The following is a 20,914-nucleotide window of genomic DNA, read 5'->3' as shown; positions in this document are numbered from 1 at the left end:
GTGCAAAAGATAAGGGTTGAAACATTTGCAATCATCTTCAGCCAGAAGTGCCAAAAGGATGATCCACCTCAGCCTCCTCCTGAGCTTCCTCAGCTTCACAGATGCCAGTCTTAGGCAATTTGATTCAATCCACATAATATTAAGAAACATCTGTGCGCACTGGATACAGCAAAGGCTATGGGTCCTGACAACATCCCATTGTAACGCTGAAGACTTGTGCTCCAGAACTAGCCAAGTCCCTAGCCAAGCTGCTCCAGTACAGCTACAACACTGGGATCTATCCGACAAAGTGGAACATTGCTCAGGTATGTCCTGTCCATAAAAAGCAGGACAAATACAATCCTGCCAATTATCACTCCATCAGTCTACTCTCAAACATCAGCAAACTGATGGAAGATTTTATTGACAGTGTTATCAAGCTTAACTTTTTATTAGAACATTACAGCGCAGTACAGGCCCTTCGGCCCTCGATGTTTCTCCGACCTCTGAAATCATCTGACCTACACTATTCCATTTTCATCCATATGTCTATCCAATGACCACTTAAATGCCCTTAAAGTTGGCGAGTCTACTACTGTTGCAGGCAGGGCGTTCCACGCCCCTACTACTCTCTGAGTAAAGAAACTACCTCTAACATCTGTCCTATATCTATCACCCCTCAACTTAAAGCTATGTCCCCTCGTGTTTGCCATCACCATCCGAGGAAAAAGACTCTCACTATCCACCCTATCTAACCCTCTGATTATCTTATATGTCTCTATTAAGTCACCTCTCCTCTTCCTTCTCTCCAACGAAAACAACCTCAAGTCCCTCAGCCTTTCCTCGTAAGACCTTCCCTCCATACCAGGCAACATCCTAGTAAATCTCCTCTGCACCCTTTCCAAAGCTTCCACATCATTCCTATAATGCGGTGACCAGAACTGCACGGAATACTCCAGGTGCGGCCTCACCAGAGTTTTGTACAGCTGCGGCATGACCTCGTGGCTCCGAAACTCAATCCCCCTACTAATAAAAGCTAACACACCATATGCCTTCTTAACAGCCCTATTAACCTGGGTAGCAACTTTCAGGGATTTATGTACCTGGACACCAAGATCTCTCTGCTCATCTACACTACCAAGAATCTTCCCATTAGCCCAGTACTCTGCATTCCTGTTACTCCTTCCAAAGTGAATCACCTCACACTTTTCCGCATTAAACTCCATTTGCCATCTCTCAGCCCAGCTCTGCAGCCTATCTCTGTCCCTCTGTACCCTACAACATCCTTCGGCACTATCCACAACTCCACCGACCTTCGTGTCATCCGCAAATTTACTAACCCACCCTTCTACACCCTCATCCAGGTCATTTATAAAAATGACAAACAGCAGTGGCCCCAAAACAGATCCTTGCGGTCCACCACTAGTAACTAAACTCCAGGATGAACATTTGCCATCAACCACCACCCTCTGTCTTCTTTCAGCTAGCCAATTTCTGATCCAAAGCTCTAAATCACCTTCAACCCCATACTTACGTATTTTCTGCAATAGCCTACCGTGGGGAACCTTATCAAACGCCTTACTGAAATCCATATACACCACATCCACTGCTTTACCCTCATCCACCTGTTTGGTCACCTTCTCGAAAAACTCAATAAGGTTTGTGAGGCACGACCTACCCATCACAAAACCGTGCTGACTATCGCTAATGAACTTATTCTTCTCAAGATGATTATAAATCCTATCTCTTATAACCTTTTCCAACATTTTACCCACAGCCGAAGTAAGGCTCACAGGTCTATAATTACCAGGGCTGTCTCTACTCCCCTTCTTGAACAAGGGGACAACATTTGCTATCCTCCAGTCTTCCGGCACTATTCCTGTTGACAATGACAACATAAAGATCAAGGACAAAGGCTCTGCAATCTCCTCCCTGGCTTCCCAGAGAATCCTAGGGTAAATCCCATCTGGCCCAGGGAACTTATCTATTTTCACACTTTCCAAAATTGCTAACACCTCCTCCTTGTGAACCTCAATCCCATCTAGCCTAGTAGTCTGAATCTCAGTATTCTCCTCGACAACATTTTCTTTCTCTACTGTAAATACTGATGAAAAATATTCATTTAACGCTTCCCCTATCTCCTCTGATTCCACACACAACTTCCCACTACTATCCTTGATTGGCCCTAATCTAACTCTAGTCATTCTTTTATTCCTGATATACCTATAGAAGGCCTTAGGGTTTTCTTTGATCCTATCCGCCAATGACTTCTCGTGTCCTCTCCTTGCTCTTCTTAGCTCTCCCTTTAGATCCTTCCTGGCTAGCTTGTAACTCTCAAGCGCCCTAACTGAGAACTTAGTCAGCAATAACCTGCTTACTGATGCTGTTTGGTTTCCACCAGGACTCACCCAGCTCTAGACCTCATAAAAGCCATGCTCCAAACATAGACAAAAGAGTTGAATTCCAGAGATGAGGTGGGAGAGACCGCCCTTGACATCAAGGCAACATTTAACCGAATGAGGCATCAAGGAGCCTGAGTAAAATTGAAGCCAATGGGAATCAGGGGGTTAGATCTCCACTCACTGGAGTCATACCTACTACAAAGGAAGATGGTTGTGTTCGTTAGAGGCCAATCATCTCAGCCCCAGGTCGTCGTTTCAGGAGTTCCTTAGGGCAGTGTCCTAGGCCAAACCATCTTCAGCTGCTTCATTAATTACCTTCCCTACATTATAAGGTCAGAAGTGGGAATATTCACTGATGATTACACAGTGTTCAGTACCATTCGGAACTCCTCAGATAATGAAGCAGTCCATGTGCATGCAGCAAGAATTGGACAACATTCAGACTTGGGTTGATAAGTGGCAAGTAACATTCACACCACACAAGTGCCAGGCAATGACCCGCTCCAACAAGAGACAATCTAACTACCTCCATTGACATTCAACGGCATTAACATTGCTAAATTTCTCACCATCAACATCCTGGCAATCACCATTGACCAGAAACATAACTGGACCAGGCACATAAATACTGTAGCTACAAGAGCAGGTCAGAGGCTGGGAATTCTGCATGAGTCACTCACCTCCTGACTCCCCAAAGCCTTTCCACCATCTACACGGCATGAGTCAGGAGTGCGATGGCATACTCCCCACTGGGCTGGATGACTTCAGCTGCAGTAACTCTCAAGAAGCTCGACACTATCCAGAACAAAACAGTCGGCTTGATTGGCACCCCATCCACTATCTAAAACATTAATTCCCTTCACCACTGGTGCACTGTGGCAGCAGTGTGTAACATCTGCAAGATGCACTGTAGTAATTCACCAAGGTTCTTTTGACAGCACCTTCCAAACCCATGAACTCTGTCATGTGGAAAAACAAAGGTAGCAGGTGCATGGGAACACCACCATCTGCAAATTGCCCTCCAAGTTACACACCATTCTGACTTGGAAATATATCGCCATTCCTTCACAGTTTGCTCAATCAAAATCTTGGAACTCCCTCCCTAACAACATTGTGGGTGTGCCTACATTGCACAGACTACAGTGGTTCAAGAAGGTGGCTCACCACCACTTTCGCAAAGGTAATTAGGGATGGGCAGTGCTGGCCTTGCCAGTGATGCCCATGTGTCTAGGATGAATAGAAAAAAGTTTACAGCTCAGAAACAGGTGTTACGACTGGGTGAGGAAGGTGTCTCAGGCTCCATTCTCACCCCTTTCCTGGTTTGGCCGTAACAGGGTTTAACTTTTAAAACACAGTGTTTTAGCTTCACCTCAGTGAGTCCTTACTCATTGCTCTCTAAGCCAAAAGACTTGCAGGTTGATAGGTAAATTGGCCATTATAAATTGTCACTAGTGTAGGTAGGTGGTAGGGAAATATAGGGACAGGTGGGGATGTTTGGTAGGAATATGGGATTAGCGTAGGATTAGTATAAATGGGTGGTTGATGTTCGGCACAGACTCGGTGGGCCGAAGGGCCTGTTTCAGTGCTGTATCTCTAATCTAATCTAATCTAATCTAATTGTAATTGTAAATGAACCAATCAGACAGGCTTTCTTATGTTTAAACAAGAAAGGTGTAAGTTTATTAACATCATCACTCTAACTCAGTTAAAGTTACTAAAAATATGCAACGCAACCATGCTAGCATGCATATGAGACAAACACACACACAAATAGATACAGAGGAGGAGAAAGAATTAAAGGGGGAGGGTTTGGAGTAGGAGATGGAATTCAGTTACTGTCTTTAGTTTTACTGTAAAGTCTTTGGTTAGAATTGCAGTCTTGTAGTTCTCGCTGGGGCCCAACGCACAATTTCAAACTCACTTCTCTGGTACCAGAAGGCTGAAGACGTCCTCTGTCTTGTGGCTTAAGCTGCTTCTGTGGGTCCTTGGGACTTTGCTTGAGAGAGAAAGAGACAGGGAGATAGCTTCCTTCTCTTTTGTCTTCAAATTGCAGTCTACCCCAAACCTTTCTGTGAGGCACAATTCAAACAGTTCTCAGGTTGGCCAGCAGATTAGTCATGTGACCAGCTCTTTGTTTGAAACAGCATCGTCTGCGAGGGTTGTTGATTCGTCAAAGCTTACTAGACACACTTGGTTGTGGGGGGGAGGGGGGTGCGGTGGTGGTGCTGGAGTGCTGGCTCTTACACAGACAAGATGTGGATCATCACTGTTGCCCAGACCAATCTTGTTAAATGAATCAGTGAGCTCTTCCGTTGTCTCTCGATTCAACTGTCTCTCAGAATGCAAATGTGAAGCCATGTTTTAGCTATTCAGCTCTGTGGTCCTTTTAAACAAGTTATGTTCAATGTCCAGTGAAAAGTTCAAGTGTTCGCTAATTCAAAATTAATATGTTTCCATTTGGCTGGTGTAGTTTTCATCATACAGGCCATTTGGTGCAACTCGTGTATGCCGGTGTTAATGCTCCACACGAGCCTCCTCCCATCTGTTACGACCAAGGTCAAAGGATTGCACTGTTTATTCTAGTCCCACTTTTCCACTGGTCACAACATATATTTAAATTTTCCCACTTACTGATACGCTCAATCATATACTCTATTTTTCCCAGAATAAAACACAGTAGCCAGGTTTCTTTAATGAACCACAAAATTATCAGTTTATTGTAAAAACAAGTCTTGACCAGTAATGAAGTAAAGCATAAACACAGATTGAAATTTTAAAGTGCCCTTTTTACCTTAGCCCTTCACACTAGCTAAAGTGAATGTTGGTCCCTTGGAGGATGAGACTGGGAAGTTAATAGAGGGAACACAGAAATGGCGGAGACACTAAATCAGTATTTTGCCTCAATTTTCATGGTGGAGGACACTAGTACCATCCCAATAGTAAAGGTAATGCAGAGGTTATAGAAAGGGAGGAACTTAGAGCAATCATCATCACTAGGGAAAAAATACTGAGCAAACTATTGGGATTGAAGGCAGACAAGTCCCCAGGGCCTGATGGCCTACATCCTAGGGTCTTAAAGGAAGTGGTAGCGGAGATAGTGGATCCATTGGTTAGAATATTCCAAAATTCCCTGGATGCGGGAAACGTTCCAATGGATTGGAAAAAAGCTAATATAATGCCCTTATTCAAAAAGGGAGGGAGGCAGAAAGTAGGAAACTATAGACCAGTTAGTTTAACATCTGTCGTTGGGAAATTGTTAGAATCCATTATTAAGGAAGTAATTTAGAAAATAACGCAATCCATCAGAGTCAGCATGGTTTTATGAAGGGTAAATCGTGTTTGACTAATTTGCTCGAGTTCTTCGAAGATATAACAAGCAAAGTGCATAATGGGGATCCTGTAGATGTAGTATATCTGGACTTCCAGAAGACATTTGCTATGGTGCTGCATAAAAGGTTAATGCACAAGGTAAGATCACATGGGGTTAGGGGCAATTTATTAGCTTGGATAGAGGATTGGCTAACTAACAGAAAACAGAGAGTCAGGATAAATGGGTCTTTTTCTGATTGGCAAGATGTAACTAGTGGGGTACCACAGGGTTCGGTTCTCGGGCCCCAACTATTTACAATCTATATTAATGACTTGGATGCAGGGATAGAAGGTACTATAGCCAAATTTGCAGATGACACTAAAATAGGTGGGATAGTAAATTGCAATAAAGAAATAAGAAAGTTACAAATGGATATGGATAGGTTAGGTGAATGGGACAAAATTTGGCAGATGGAGTTTAACGTGGATAAGTGTGAGGTTATCCATTTTGGTCGGAAGAATAGAAAGACAAATTATTATTTAAATGGAGAGAAACTTCAGAGTGTTTCAGTGCAGAGGGATCTAGGTGTCCTCGTGCATGAATCGCAGAAAACTAGTATGTAGATACAGCAGGTAATAAGGAAGGCAAATGGAATTTTGGCATTTATTGCTAAAGGAATAGAATATAAAAGTAGAGAAGTGTTGCTGCAACGGTACAAGGCATTAATGAGACCGCACCTGGAGTATTGCGTACACTTTTGGTCCCCTTACTTGAGGAGAGATGTAGTTGCATTGGAGGCAGTTCAGAGGAGGTTCAGAAGATTGATTCTAGAGATGAGGGGTTTGTCTTATGAAGAGAGATTGAGCAGTTTAGGCCCTTACTGTCTAGAGTTTAGAAGAATGAGAGGAGATCTAATTGAGGTGTGTAAGATGATTAAAGGGATTGACAAAGCAGACGTAGAGAGGATGTTTCCTCTTGTGGGGCAATCTAGAACAAGAGGTCATAGTTTTAGGATAAGGGGTAGCAGATTTAAAATAGAGATGAGGAAAAATTACTTCTCTCAAAGAGTTGTGAGTCTGTGGAATTCACTACCCAAGAGTGCGGTGGATGCTGGGACATAGAATAAATTTAAGGAGGAGATAGACAGATTTTTAATTAGTAATGGCTTGAAGGGTTATGGAGAATGGGCAGGAAAGTGGAGTTGAGGCAGAGATGAGATCAGCCATGATCGGAGCAGGCTCGAGGGCTGAACTGTTTACTCCTGCTCCTAGTTCTTATGTTTTTATTATATGTACACTGGTTAATCAGAAAAATGAAAGGGAATTTTGTTCAGAGACAAAAAAAAACATTTGGGCTTAATACTTACTCATTCTTGAAGAAAACAGCAGATGAGATATGATGTGTTCCAAAACTGGGATCTTTTAGAACAGCTCTTTTCAGGTGACGTTGAGAATTAATTTAGCAGGCTTTTCAAAGGCAGGAGACAAGATGAGTTGCCAAATTGGACTTCTTAGGGTCTTTTAGAGAGGTGCTGGAAAGTTGAGCTGGGTTGTGGTCATCTCTCCTTCCTTGGGAATTCTCTTCTCCTTCTGCAGGCTTGACTCTTTAAACATTCAGCAAGAATCTGGTCTCTTCCTCTGTAACACTTATTCAGCAGCAGGCTAACTTAATCTCATTCCAGAAGGTAAACACACTGACACTACAACCAAAAGCTTGTGAGTTTTCTGCTCTCCCTGGTGCGCTGCTGCTCCTGGGCTTGTCCTATCAAGGGGAGTGACTGTCACTTCTCTGCCCACATCTTCCCCAGTTACCAGGGTTTCTCTTTTATTTTTAACTTGAGTCGCGTGACAACCAGTAAACGTTGTCAAACCAATTCTTTCAGTGCCCTCTTGATGACCCTCTTGAAAAGAAACTGGTCCAACATTTACTCAGTTTGACTATGAATTCCTCAAAACATATTTTTAACAAAAAACAGAAGCACTTTCATAACACATCCTACTTCATCTCACCCGTCAACGTGTCCTTCTATTCATTTTTCCATCATGTACTTTTCTAGCTCCCCTTACATGATTCTATGCTACTCACCTCAACTCCTCCATGTACCAAGTTCCATATTCTAACCACTCACTTGGTTTCTGCTGAATTCATTATTGGATTTATTTGTTTTAGTTTTTAGTTTTAGATATACAGCACTGAAACAGGCCCTTCGGCCCACCGAGTCTGTGCCGATCATCAACCACCCATTTATACTAATCCTACACTAATCCCATATTCCTATCACATCCCCACCTGTCCCTATATATTTCCCTACCACCTACCTATACTAGGGGCAATTTATAATGGCCAATTAACCTATCAACCTGCAAGTCCCAGTTTTGCATTCCCCCCAAGCAGAAATATTTTCTCTATTTCTACCCTATCAAAATCCTTCCTAATTTTCAAGAAATCATATAGTCTCCCCTCAACCTTCTCTTTTCTACAGATAGATCCCCAACCTGTTCAATCTTTCTTGATAGTTATCCATGCAGATGAATATTCAATTAATCATATTTTTCTCCCAGCATCTGGCATTACACTGAATGAAGAGCATCTCCAATGATCCCTCAATATTGCACTGGAGTGCCAACTGAGATTATTCTAATGTAATGGAGTGGGGCTTGAATTAATGGCCTGTTACCTTATAGAGTCATAGAGAGATACAGCACTGAAACAGGCCCTTTGACCCACCAAGTCTGTGCTGACTGACAACCACCCATTTATACTAATCCTACATTAATCCCATATTCCCTACCACATCCCCACCACCTACCTACACTAGGGGCAATTTACCTATCAACCTGCAAGTCTTGGCTGTGGGAGGAAACCAGAGCACCCAGCAGAAACGCATGCGGTCACAAGGAGAACTTGCAAACTCCACACAGGCAGTACCCAGAACCGAACCTGGGTTTCTGAAGCTGTGAGGCTGTGGTGCTAACCACTGTACCACCCCCTGTGCCTCTTAGAGCTAAGAGTGCTACTGACTGAATCAAGCTGACACTTAAATAATAATCGCTATGTATTATTTTTTCTCCAGAGGAGATGATGACAATAAATGGACCATGAATTATTTTGACTGCCTAATTTTAGTTGGAGGAGCTTTCCTGGTACTCCCCAACAGAAGGTCATACTTCAATATATTTATTCATTCTCGTGATCTAGGCATCGCCGGCAAGGCCAGAATTTATTGCCCATCCCTAATTGCTCTCAGAAGATGTGCTGGGACGCTGATAGCTGGTTTGATAGGCACTTCAATGTGCAGTTAAGAGTCAATTATGTTGGAACTGGAATTTCTTTCCCTAAAGTACGCTATTGAAAGAATTGTCTTTTTATGATAATCTGACTGCTTCAATGTCACCTATACTCATACCAGTTTCTTTAAAAATGAATTTAAATTCTCAAACTGCCATAGTGGGATTTGAATTCACATTCTCTGGATTGTTAGTTCAGGCTTTTGGCTTACTAGTCAAGCGGCATAACTACTATGCAATCATTGTGCAGAAGCGTAGAGTACTATGATTGAAAACAGTAAAATAAAAATTCCTGTTTGTTCCACGTTTTGATTATTGATTTTCCAATTTTGTAGGTTGCCGAACTATTTTAAAAGGATAGAACAGGAGGTTTGTCTGGAGTATAATCGCACCATGAATAAAATTACTTTTGACAACATTGTGTTGTCTGATCCCAAACAATTTTCTTATGTCACTCTTCCAGATAAAAAGGAAGAAAAAGTGCCAAGCAAAGGTAAACCAGATCTCTTCACTGCTTAACACATTATGAAACTTACTTTATTCCAGCTTTAAGTTATTTTCCATTGTTCTTTTCATAGAAGCTGCACTCATAGATTTGGCATCTCGTTTGTTATTTTTAACACTTTACTGCACTGACACAAAGCAGACTGGAATATCACGATAGACAAGAAAAAATCAATTTCATTTCATTTCCACGTACCATGCACTGTCAGGGAGACTGGCTGCAGACCTGTTTTCAAGCCTCTATTCTGAAGTCTGTCATCAGGAGAGTCATCAGAGCAATCCAGGATTGCAAACTTTTTTGCTCTGATTCTAATTTGGGGTGTGTTCAAGGGCAGGGAAGAAAAGGATGGCTGGGAAACCTCGTAGAATTCAGCCTGAGGCGATGGCTGCTTTAACTCCTGGGCCTCATCTAAATAGAGCTGTGCTGTCTCTTGCGTAAAGTGGATGGGAATTGCATCAAAGCCAGTAGGTGTGTACTGGAGACCACTAGGGATCCACCAGTATCAGTCAGGAGACAATTCAGCTCTGTTGAGGATTTAAAAAATCACTTTTTGCAATAAAACGATACATTCCAAAACTATCTACACTTCTGCAAATTACTCTAATCTTCTTTATAATGATTTAAACATTTGTTTAAATGAGTGGATTGTTCAGTTGTGCGATCTATTTCTGGTTACTTAGTTGTATCATCAACAAAACCTGAGCTTGTGCCTTTTGTTCTGAAAATAGTGCTGATGTTGTTCTGTTTCTTTAGGACGTATACAACTCCCAGATTATCCATTTTCTCAAAACAGAAAGGCATTTTGCTTTAACACTCTGTTGACCAAACCGGAAGTGATCACAGCCCTGTGCAAAGTACGTGCTGAGTGCAACAAAGTGGCAGCCATGTCTCTGTTTTTTGTGACTCTGATAAAAGGTGTTCGACTGGAGGAATTTGAACAGATGCAGTCCCAGGCTCATGCACAGGTATTGGTTTAGACAGTGTCTCTTTCCTTTCATTATTTGACTGAAGCGATTAATTTCATTTGCTGTTGATTGCTTATCAAAAACTTAGAAGAAGACGGGCATTTTTAAGGGGGTGGAGTGGCGGTCAGGACAAGGAATTTAAGCTAAGTTCTCCAAGGATGTGTGAGGTCTATGGGCTAGAAGAATGAAGGGTTGAGCAATCATTGGCTCGGATTTAACGAGGCATGGTGACCTTGGAAGTCACAACGCTATTTTGTGTGGCCAAGACAATTAATTGCTTGAGGTCCTGGCTTCTGAGGCAGGATGCCCTGTCTCCAAGAGCTACCAGCCAACCAGCGGACCGACAGCTCTTCAGTCCCAGCAGCGCCACCGGAAGCGGTGGTCACTGCTTGGACTGCACCAGTCCCTGGACCCAGCCAGTGATGGAGGCTGGAGAAGAAGGTAAGTGGGGTCAGGGCTGGTCAGGAACTAGCTGTTTAGTTGCAGGGAGGGGGGAGGGGATTGATTGGGAGGACGGTGGGGAGAGGGCTTCCAGCAGGGGCAGCTAGTGCCACTCCAGCCCGTCAGGTGGCGGTCCCCATCTGCCTAAAATAGCTGCAGTGGCAGGAGGAGGCCCTTGGAAGTGGCCATTTAGGGCCTCAATTAGGCTAAGGCCAGGCAGGCTGCCCACCACCTCCCCGACTGCTGGTAAAACATATAAGAACATAAGAAATAGGAGCGGGAGTGGGCCACTTGGCCCCTCGAGCCTGCTCCACCATTCAATAAAATCATGGCTAATCTAATTGTGGCCTTAACACCACTTTCCTCCCTGCCCCTCCCCCCCCCAAAAAAAACCTTGACTCCCTTGCAGATCAAAAATCTGTCTAACTCAGCCTTGACTGCTGACCCAGCCTCCACTGCTCTCTGGGGTAGGGAATTCCAAAAATTAATGATCCTCTGAGAGAAGAAATTCCTCCTCATCTCTGCCTTAAATGGGAGGCCCCTTATTTTGAAACATTGCTTCCTAGTTGTGGATTCCTCCACGAGGGGAAACATCTTCTCATCAACTACCTTGTCAAGCCCCCTCAGAATTGTATATGTTTCAATAAGATCACCTCTCATTCTTCTAAACTCTAATGAATATAGACCCAACCTGCTCAACCTTTCCTCAAAAGACAATGCCTTCATCCAGGAATCAACCTAATGAACCTTCTCTGAACTGCCTCCAATGAAAGTATATCCCTCCTTAAATAAGGAGAGCAAAACTGTATGCAGTACTCTAGGTGTGGTCTTATCAAAGCTCTATACAGTTGTAGCAAGACTTCTCTATTTTTATACTCCACCCCCCTTGCAATTAAGGCCAACATTCCATTTGCCTTCCTAATTACTTGCTGCACATACATGCTAACTTTTTTGTGATTCATGTAGTAGGACACCCAGATCCCTCTGGACCGCAACATTCTCCAATCTCTCTCCATTTAAATAATATTTTGCTTTTCTATTCTTCCTACCAAAGTGGACAACCTCACATTTTCCCAAATTATACTCCATCTGCCAACTTTTTGCCCACTCACTTAACCTATCTTTATCACTTTGCAGACAATTTGGGCTGGAATGTACAGACCCCCCCGACATTGGGGATCGTGTTGGGGGGGCCGGAAAATGCCTCTGGCAGAGGCCCGCAACGGGCCTCAACGCTGGGCAGGCCCAGCCCGAAACTGCCAGCGGGGGCGAGGCCCCCTGTGCTGCTCAGTGATGGGACCAAAATTTAGATATGTTAATATAGTAAAAGAAATGAATTAATTACTGCCTGCTCCTGCCGTCCATTCCGGTGCCATATTGGTGCCAGTGGCCAGCACCCCCATGCCTTTGGATCTAAGGCAGAATACTAGTGGGGAGGGGAGAGCAGGTAGGTTTCTCAGTGAGGGAGCGGGGGAGAGCAGGGTAAAACAAATTTCATTGGTTCAGGGGTGGTGGGAAGGCGTAATGTTTAAAGTTGATGAACTTCGTGGGGGAGAGGTTGGGAGCAGAAAGTAAGTGTTTGGGGGTGGGGGAGATGGCAGGTTATTATTTGCATGGTTACTGTGGGGGGGGGGGGTGTGCGGTGGGAGAGGATTAGTATAAATCTATTTCATTTTTTAAGAGCTCTGTAAGTTAAAAAATTTAAATTGTAATGTAGGGCTCGAAGCCCTTTAAAAATGGTGTCGGCGCCTACGCAGTGGCACCTGACGCCGTTGTTGGGGATGGACCGCCCACCCCCTCCACGTCATCGGGGGGTGTGGGGGGGGAGTGGTCCGCCCCAGCCATTTAAATGAGCCGCCGCGCTGAATGTCACAGCGGCTCTGCGACATGTGGTCTGCACTGGTGGCTGCCATTTTTGAAGGTGGCGAGCTTATGAAATCCAGCCCTTTGTGACTTCCTCACAACTTGCTTTCCTACCTATCTTTGTATTGTCAGCAAATTTGGCTACAATACACTCAGTTCCTTCATCCAAGTTATTAATACAGATTGTAAATAGTTGAGGCCCCAGCACTGATCCCTGTGAAACTCCACTTGTTACAGATTGCCAACCTGAAAATAGCCCATTTATACCGACTCTCTGCTTCCTGTTAGTTATCCAATTCTCTCTCCATGCTAATATATTACCCCCAACACCATGAGCACTTATCTTGTGCAGTAGCCTTTTATATGACACCTTATTGAATGCCTTTTTGGAAATCCAAGTACGCTACATCTACTGGTTCCCCTTTATCTACTCTGCTTGTTATATCCTCAAAGAACGCCAATAAATTTGTCAATCACAATTTTCCTTTCACAAAATCATGTTGACTTTGCGTGATCGTATTCCGATTTTCTAACTGGCCTGCTGCTACTTCCTTAATGATGGATTCTAACATGTTCCCAACGGAGTGGCTCTGGACAAGGCAGAGCATGCGCATAGTGATGGCCAACGTCATCAGTGCATCTAAACATTAGCCAGCTTGCTAGTATGGGTCCACGCATGGCGTCATCAGCACGTAATGACTCACGGGTATTGCCTCACCCCTTAAAGGCCATGATCGCCGCCTCCATCCCCCGCAACAGTACCCTGCACCTCGCTGTGATTGCCGCTTCAATTGCCACTTTTCCTCCCTCTTCCTTTTTTTACTAATTCATGGGATTTGGGCATCGCTGGCTAGGCCAGCATTTATTGCCAATCCCTAATTGCCTTGAAAAGGTAGTGGTGAGACGCCTTCTTGAACTGCTGCAGTCCAGTGCTGTTGGGAAGGGAGTTCCAGGATTTTGACCCAGTGACAGTGAAGGAATGGCAACATAGTTGCAAATCAGGATGATGTGTGGCTTGGAGGGGAACATACAGGTGGTGGTGTTCCCATGCATCTACTACCCTCGTCGTTTTAAGTGTTAGAGGTCGGGGGTTTGGAAGGTGTTGCCGAAGGAGCCTTGGTGCATTGCTGCAGTGTATCTTGTAGATGGTACACACTGCTGCCACTGGGCGTCGGTGGTGGAGGGAGTGAATGTTTGTAGATGGGGTGCCAATCAAGTGGGCTGCTTTGCCGTGGATGATGTCAAGCTTCTTGAGTGTTGTTGGAGCTGCACCCATCCAGGCAAGTGGAGAGTATTCCATCACAGTCCTGACTTGTGCCTTGTAGATGGTTGACAGACTTTGTGGAGTCAGGAGGTGAGTTACTTGCCACAGGATTCCTAGCCTCTGACCTGCTCTTTTTTTTTCTTTTTTTCTCTCTGTATCTAACCCTGTGCTGTACCTGTCCTGGGAGTGTTTGATGGGGACAATGTAGAGGGAGCTTTACTCTGTATCTAATCCCATTTTGGTTTTTTTTGTATTTTATGTCGAGGGGGCTTTTATTCCTCAGGCCGCCTTTATATACATTTTTAAAATAACTTTATTAAAATCGAATAAATAAACCAAACTCAAATTAAAATACCATTCTCGGCGTCGATGATGCACTCCAGTCCCTGCAATGCCCACCGGTCGCTGAAGGCCTCAAGCGTACCGGTGGACACCGCATGCTCCTTCTCCAGGGACACCCTGGCGCGAACGTAACTGCAGAAGAGGGGCAGGCAATCAGGGCAGACGGACCACCCGACGGTCCACAGCCTGGATCTGTGAATTGCCACCTTGGCCAGGCCCAGGAGCAGACCAACGAGGAGATCCTCTTCCCAGCCCACGCCCCTCTGCACCGGGTGCCCAAAGGTCAGGAGCGTGGGGCTGGAGTGCAGCCAAAACTTGAGGAGCAACCCTTTTAAATATGCAAACAGGGGCTGCAACCTCACACACTCTATATACATGTGGAACACGGACTCGTCCGTGAACCTACTTAAAAATCAATTGCACAGGACTGCCCTGTGCAGCACCCTCCACCCCAGGTCCCTGATGAAAAGGGGGAGGACTCCCGCGCAGAGAGACCTCCACCGGGGTTTCTGCTCGCCGCCAGATGGCAACACGGACCGCCAGGGCATTTCCGGCCGGCTGACGAGGGCAAGGAAGTGGAGAGTGTCTGACTTGCTCTTGTAGCCACAGTATTTATATGGCTCTTCCAGTTCAGTTTCTAGTCAATGGTAACCCCCAGGATGTTGATAGTGGGGGATTCAGTGATCGTAATGCCATTGAATGTCAAGGGGAGATGGTTAGATTCTCTCTTGTTTGAGATAGGCATTGCCTGGCACTTGTGTGGCGTGAATATTACTTGCCACTTATCAGTCCAAGCCAGGATACTTTCCAGGTCTTGCTGCCTTTTTACACAGACTGCTTCAGTATTAGGAGTCGCAAATGGTGCTGAACATTGTGCAATCATCACTGAACATCCCCACTTCTGACCTTATGATTGAAGGAAGGTCATTGATGAAGCAGCTGAAGATGGTTGGACCTAGGACACAACCCCGAGGAACTCCTGCAGTGATGTCCAGTAGCTGAGATGATTGACCTCCAACAACCACAACCATCTTCCTTTGTGCTAAGTTTGACTCCAACAAGCGGAGCGTTTTCCCACTGATTCCCATTGACCTTAGTTTTGCTAGGGCTGCTCGATGCCATATTCGGTCAAATGTTGCCTTGTTGTCAAAGGCAATCACTCTCACCTCACCTCTTGAGTTGTTTGAACCAAGGCTGTAATGAGGTCAGGAGCTGAGTGGCCCTGGCGGAACCTAAACTGAACGTCACTAAGCAGGTTGTTGCTAAGCAAGTGCTGCTTTATAGCACTGTCAATGACACCTTCCATCACTTTATTGATGATAGTAGACTGATGGGGCAGTAATTGGCCGGGATGGATTTGTCCTGCTTTTTGTGTGCAGGACATACCCGGGCAATTTTCCACATCGCCGGGTAGATGCCAGTGTTGTAGCTGTGCTGGAACAGCTTGGCTAGGGACACGGCAAGTTCTGGAGCACAGGTCTTCAGTACTATTGCCGGAATATTGTCAGGGCACATAGCCTTTGCAGAATCCAGTGCCTTCAGTTGTTTCTTGATATCACATAGAGTGAATCGAAATGGCTGAAGACTAGCATCTGTGATGCTGGGGACTTCAGGAGGAGACCGAGATGGATCATCCACTTGGCACTTCTGGCTGAATTTGGATGCAAATGCTTCAGCCTTATCTTTTGCACTGATGTGCTGGGCTCCCCCATCATTGAGGATGGGGATATTTGTGTAGCCACTGAGCCGCTCTGGGTGGGGGACTTCAATGTAGCAGAGTACATTGTGTGTCCTTGCTACCCACAGTGCTTCCTTCAAGTGGTGTTCAACATGGAGAAGCACTGATTCATCGAAATTAGGCACCAGAAACGACAACGGCAAAGGGCAGACGGTAGGTGGTAATTAGAAGGGGGTTTCCTTGCCCATGTTTAACCTGATGCCATGAGAGTTCATGGGCACCGGAGTCAATGTTGAGGACTCCCAGAGCAACTCCCTCCCGACTGTATACCACTATGCTGCCATCTCTGGTGAGCTAGGTTTGCCGTTGTCGTTTTTTAGAATTAGAATTAGAATTAGAACATTACAGCGCAGTACAGGCCTTTCGGCCCTTGATGTTGCGCCGACCTGTGAAACCATCTGACCTACACTATTCCATTTTCATCCATATGTCTATCCAATGACCACTTAAATGCCCTTAAAGTTGGCGAGTCTACTACTGCAGCAGGCAGGGCGTTCCACGCCCCTACTACTCTCTGAGTAAAGAAACTACCTCTGACATCTGTCCTATATCTATCACCCCTCAACTTAAAGCTATGTCCCCTCGTGTTTGCCACATTTCTGGTGCCTGATGTCGATGCAACATGGTCTGTCTGGTTTCATTTCTCTTACACTTTGTAGTGGTTTTTGATATAACTGAGTGGTTTGCTAGGCCATTTCAGAGAGCGGTTAAGAGGCAACCACATTGCTGAGGGTCTGGAGACCAGGTGAGGACAGCAGATTTCATTCCCTAAAAGAACATTCATGAACTAGATGGGTTTTTACAACAATTGATAATGGTTTCATGGTTATTACTAGACTAGGTTTTTAATTCCAGACTTATTAATTAAATTCACATTTTAATCATCTGCCATGGTGGGATTCGAACTCACATCCCCAGAGCATTACTAGTCTAGGGACATTACCACCATGCTGCCACCTCCTTGCTTTAATTTTGTCTTTTTACCATTTTCCCTAGTCTGACCCTATTTGCTGGTACACTCTTATGTTTGCAAGTTCTGTCCCTTCCTGCCACACTTTGGTTATCATTACCCGTATCACTGCCCTGCTCTATTGCCTTGTACTTTCTTGTTAACCTTTTAAATCTCTCCTCATGTGAATCCTCGCCACCACTATTTAGTTAATAAGTTCTCTATACAGCCCTAGTTATACGATTCGCAAGGACACTCCTGTCCCAATGGTACAGCTTCCTCTTTTCCCAGTACTGGTGCCAGTGCCCCGTAATCAAAACCCATTTCTCCCACACCAGTCTTTGAGCCACACATTTAGCTCTCTGATCTTATATACCCTATGCCAATTTGCTCGTGGCTCAGGTAGTAAACCAGAGATTATTGCCTTTGTGGTTCTGCTTTTTAATTTAGCCCCGAGCCACTCATACTCCCTTAGCAGAACCACTATCTTAGTCCTACCTATGTCATTGGTACCTACAATAATGAGCATGGCATCCCCTGTCATCCCACCTGATTTTACACCCCCGTCCCAAGCCTCCCAGCTTCTCCCGGGTGGGAGGAGGGGGTGGGGGAGGCACGGGGGTGGGGGGGGGTGCTGTGGGCGGATGGTCAGCATAAAATTCCTGCCATTGTTTCTGGCTTAGTAGGATTCTTTCAGGGAGCTACTTTTTTTGAATTCTACTTCAAACTAAGAAAACATCAATGCATGTTTTGCTGTTCTCTGATTTTTTTTTTGGCAGCTTTAGAATGTTTACTGACTTTTATAGCAAAGATTGCCCAGGACTGTTGACAGCCTTCTGTTTCATTATCAAATGTATTGTTTCACTAAAACGATTCAACTCCACAAAATTGTGGTCTTCTGCGGACACTCTTTTGGATCGTTATTTTCTGCTCTCCATCACTAAGTCATCAGCTTCATTTCCACCTGGAGTGGTAAACTGTAATAATTTCAATTAATATTTTAATTTACCATTGGCAAAGGAAGTTAAAAAAAAGAAGGTAAAGAGGAACTACAAAATTAATTATTTTGGAATATAAAAAGCAATAGTCAGATATTCTGCTGGCTCAACAATAGCATAAGAAAATCAGGGTAGAAATAGGGTCATTAAGGGATGCACAAGATAAACTGACAGGTAATGACAGCAAAATGGTAGAAATATTGAACAAATATTTGCATCAGTATTTACCAGGGAGACTAACAAAGTAGACATAACAGTAGAAGAACAGATTTTAAGATATATAAAGACATTTAAGATAGTAAAAGGGGAGATAATTGATAAACTAATCAAATCTGGAGAGTATAAAACCCTTGGTCCAGAAACATTGCATCTGCACATGCTAAAAAAAAAGCCAGAGAAGTGTTAGAAGAGGCACTAACATATATATGAAAAAATTAATTTAAAAATCCTGTTGTTTCAATAATCTGGAGTCCATCAGTAATCTAGAGTCCATTTGTAATCTGGAATCTGTCAGTAATCACTGCAGGAGTTCTTCAGGATAGTGTCCTAGGCCCAACCACGTTCAACTGCTTCATCAATGACCTTCCCTCCAACATAAGGTCAGAAACGGACATGTTCACTGATGGTTGCATTTGCAACACCTCAGATACTGAAGCAGTCCATGTTCACATGCAGCAAGACCTGGAAAACATTCAGGCCTGGGCTGATAAGTGGCAAGTAACATTCACGCCATGCAAGTTCCCGGCAATGACTATCTCCAGCAAGAGAGAATCAAACCCTCTCCCAATGACATTACCATCACTGTATCCCCACCATCAACATCTGGGGTTACCATTGACCAGATACTTAACTGGACCAGCCATTGAAATACTGTGGCTATGAGGGCAGGTAAGAGGCTGGGAATTATGTGGCAAGTAACTCACCTCCTGACTCCCTAAAGCCTGTCCACCACCTACAAGGCACAAGTCAGGAGTGTGTTGGAATTCTCTCCACTGGCCTGGATGGGTGCAGCTCCAACAACACTCAAGAAGCTCGACACCATCCAAGACAAGGCAGCCCGCTTGATCAGCACCCCATCCATCACCTTAAACATGGACTCCCTGCACCACCGATGCACAGTGGCAGCAGTGTGTTCCAACTACAAGGTGCATTGCAGCAACTCGTCAAGGCTCCTTCAACAGCACCTTCCAAACCATCGACCTCTACCACCTAGAAGGACAAGGACAGCAGACAGGTGGGAATACCACCACCTGCAAGTTCGCCTCCAAGTCACTCACTGCTCTGACTTGGAAATATAGTGTAGTTCCTTCACTGTCGCTGGGTCAAAATCCTGGAACTCCCTTCTTAACAGCACTGTGAGCGTACCTACACCACTTGGACTGCAGCCGTTCAAGGAGGCAGCTCACCGCCACCTTCTCAAAGGTAGTTAGGGCTGGGTAATAAATGCTGGCTTTGCCAGTGACACTCACGTCCCAAGAACAAATGAAAAAAATTATTCTAGGGACTGTTTGTAATCTGGAGTCTATCAGTAGTCTGGATCTCAGTAATCTGAGACTTCTGTAATCCAGTGTCCCTCCGTAATCTCAGTAATCTGGAGTGTTTCAATAATCTGGAGTGTCCCAGTAATCTGGAATCTGTCAGTAATATGGAGTGTCAGTAATCTGGGGGTTGCTGAACTGTTAATGTCATACCTGTATTTTAAAAGGAAGATAGAACAAGTGCAGGGAGCTATAGATCAGTTATATTAACATCAGTGGTAAGAAAAATGACAAAATCTTTACTGAAAGGTTTACTGAAACATCTAGTAACCGAAAATATAATTAAGAATGGTCAGCACGGATTTCAAAAGGGAAGGTCATGCTTCATAAACCTTCCTGAATTCTTTGAAAAATAGACAAGGGTAATGCAGGAGATGTAATATATTTCGATTTTCAAAAGGCCTTCAATAAGGTATCACATAGAATCATGACTAAGGTTAGACCATGTGGTGTTAGGGACAAGTAACAGATTGGATAACAAGCTGGCTACAGGACAGAAAACAGAAATTAGGGTTAAGGGTAGCCACTCAGACTGGCAAAAGGTGGGAAGTAATATTCCACAAGGATTGGTGCTGGGGCAATGCTGTTCTCAGTCTACATAAATACTTTGGACTCATAAATCAGAAGTACAATTTTAAAATTTGTGGATAACACCAAATTTGGGGTATAGTTAATACTGAGGAAAACTGTCACAAAATACAAGAGGACAGTAATACCACCAGGGTTTATTTCTGTGAACTGTGTGGAGAATAATGATAGACTTCAAGAGGACATAGACAGGCTGGTGGAATGGACAGACACATGGCAGATGAAATTAATGTAGAGAGGTGTGAAGTGATACATTTTTATAGGAAGAACGAGGAAAGGCAATATAAAACAAAGGATACAATGCTAAAGCGGGTGCAGGAGCAGAGGAACCTGAGGATATATATGCAAAAATTGTTGAAAGTGACAGGGCAGGTTGAGAAATACAGGATTCTGGGCTTTATAAATAGAGGCATAGAGTACAAAAGCAAGGAAGTTATGGTGAACCTTTATAAAACACTACTTTGGCCTCAACTGCATTATTGTGTCCAGTTCTGGGCACCACACTTTGGGAAGGATGTGAAGGCATTAGAGAGGGTGCAGGAAAGATTTATGAAAATGGTTTCAGGAATGAGGGACCTCAGTTACGTGGATAGATTGGAGAATCTGGGGTTGTTCTCGTTAGAGAAGTGAAAGTTGAGAGGAGATTTGATAGAGGTGTTGAAAATCATGAGAGGTCTGGACAGAGCAGATAGGGAGAAACGGCTCCCGTTGGTGGAAGGATTGAGAACCAGAGGACACCGATTTG

The 20,914-nt window shown here is 44.3% G+C and overlaps 1 protein-coding gene across 1 annotated transcript in view; it reads left to right on the top strand.

Annotated features, from left to right (window-relative positions):
- dnah1 (dynein, axonemal, heavy chain 1) overlaps positions 1–20,914 on the top strand; it is a 697,254-nt gene that overhangs the window by 46,636 nt on the left and 629,704 nt on the right. The window contains exons 9-10 of the mRNA XM_068051405.1: positions 9,314–9,471; positions 10,237–10,448. Coding sequence (XP_067907506.1) covers positions 9,314–9,471; positions 10,237–10,448 — 370 coding nt within the window. The remainder of the gene's footprint in view (positions 1–9,313; positions 9,472–10,236; positions 10,449–20,914) is intronic.

This window comes from Heterodontus francisci, chromosome 19 (genome assembly GCF_036365525.1).
Source record: "Heterodontus francisci isolate sHetFra1 chromosome 19, sHetFra1.hap1, whole genome shotgun sequence".
NCBI classification, from domain to species: Eukaryota; Metazoa; Chordata; class Chondrichthyes; order Heterodontiformes; family Heterodontidae; genus Heterodontus; species Heterodontus francisci.
Note: the sequence above shows the minus strand (reverse complement) of the source record. Positions and strands in the feature narration are given on the sequence as shown.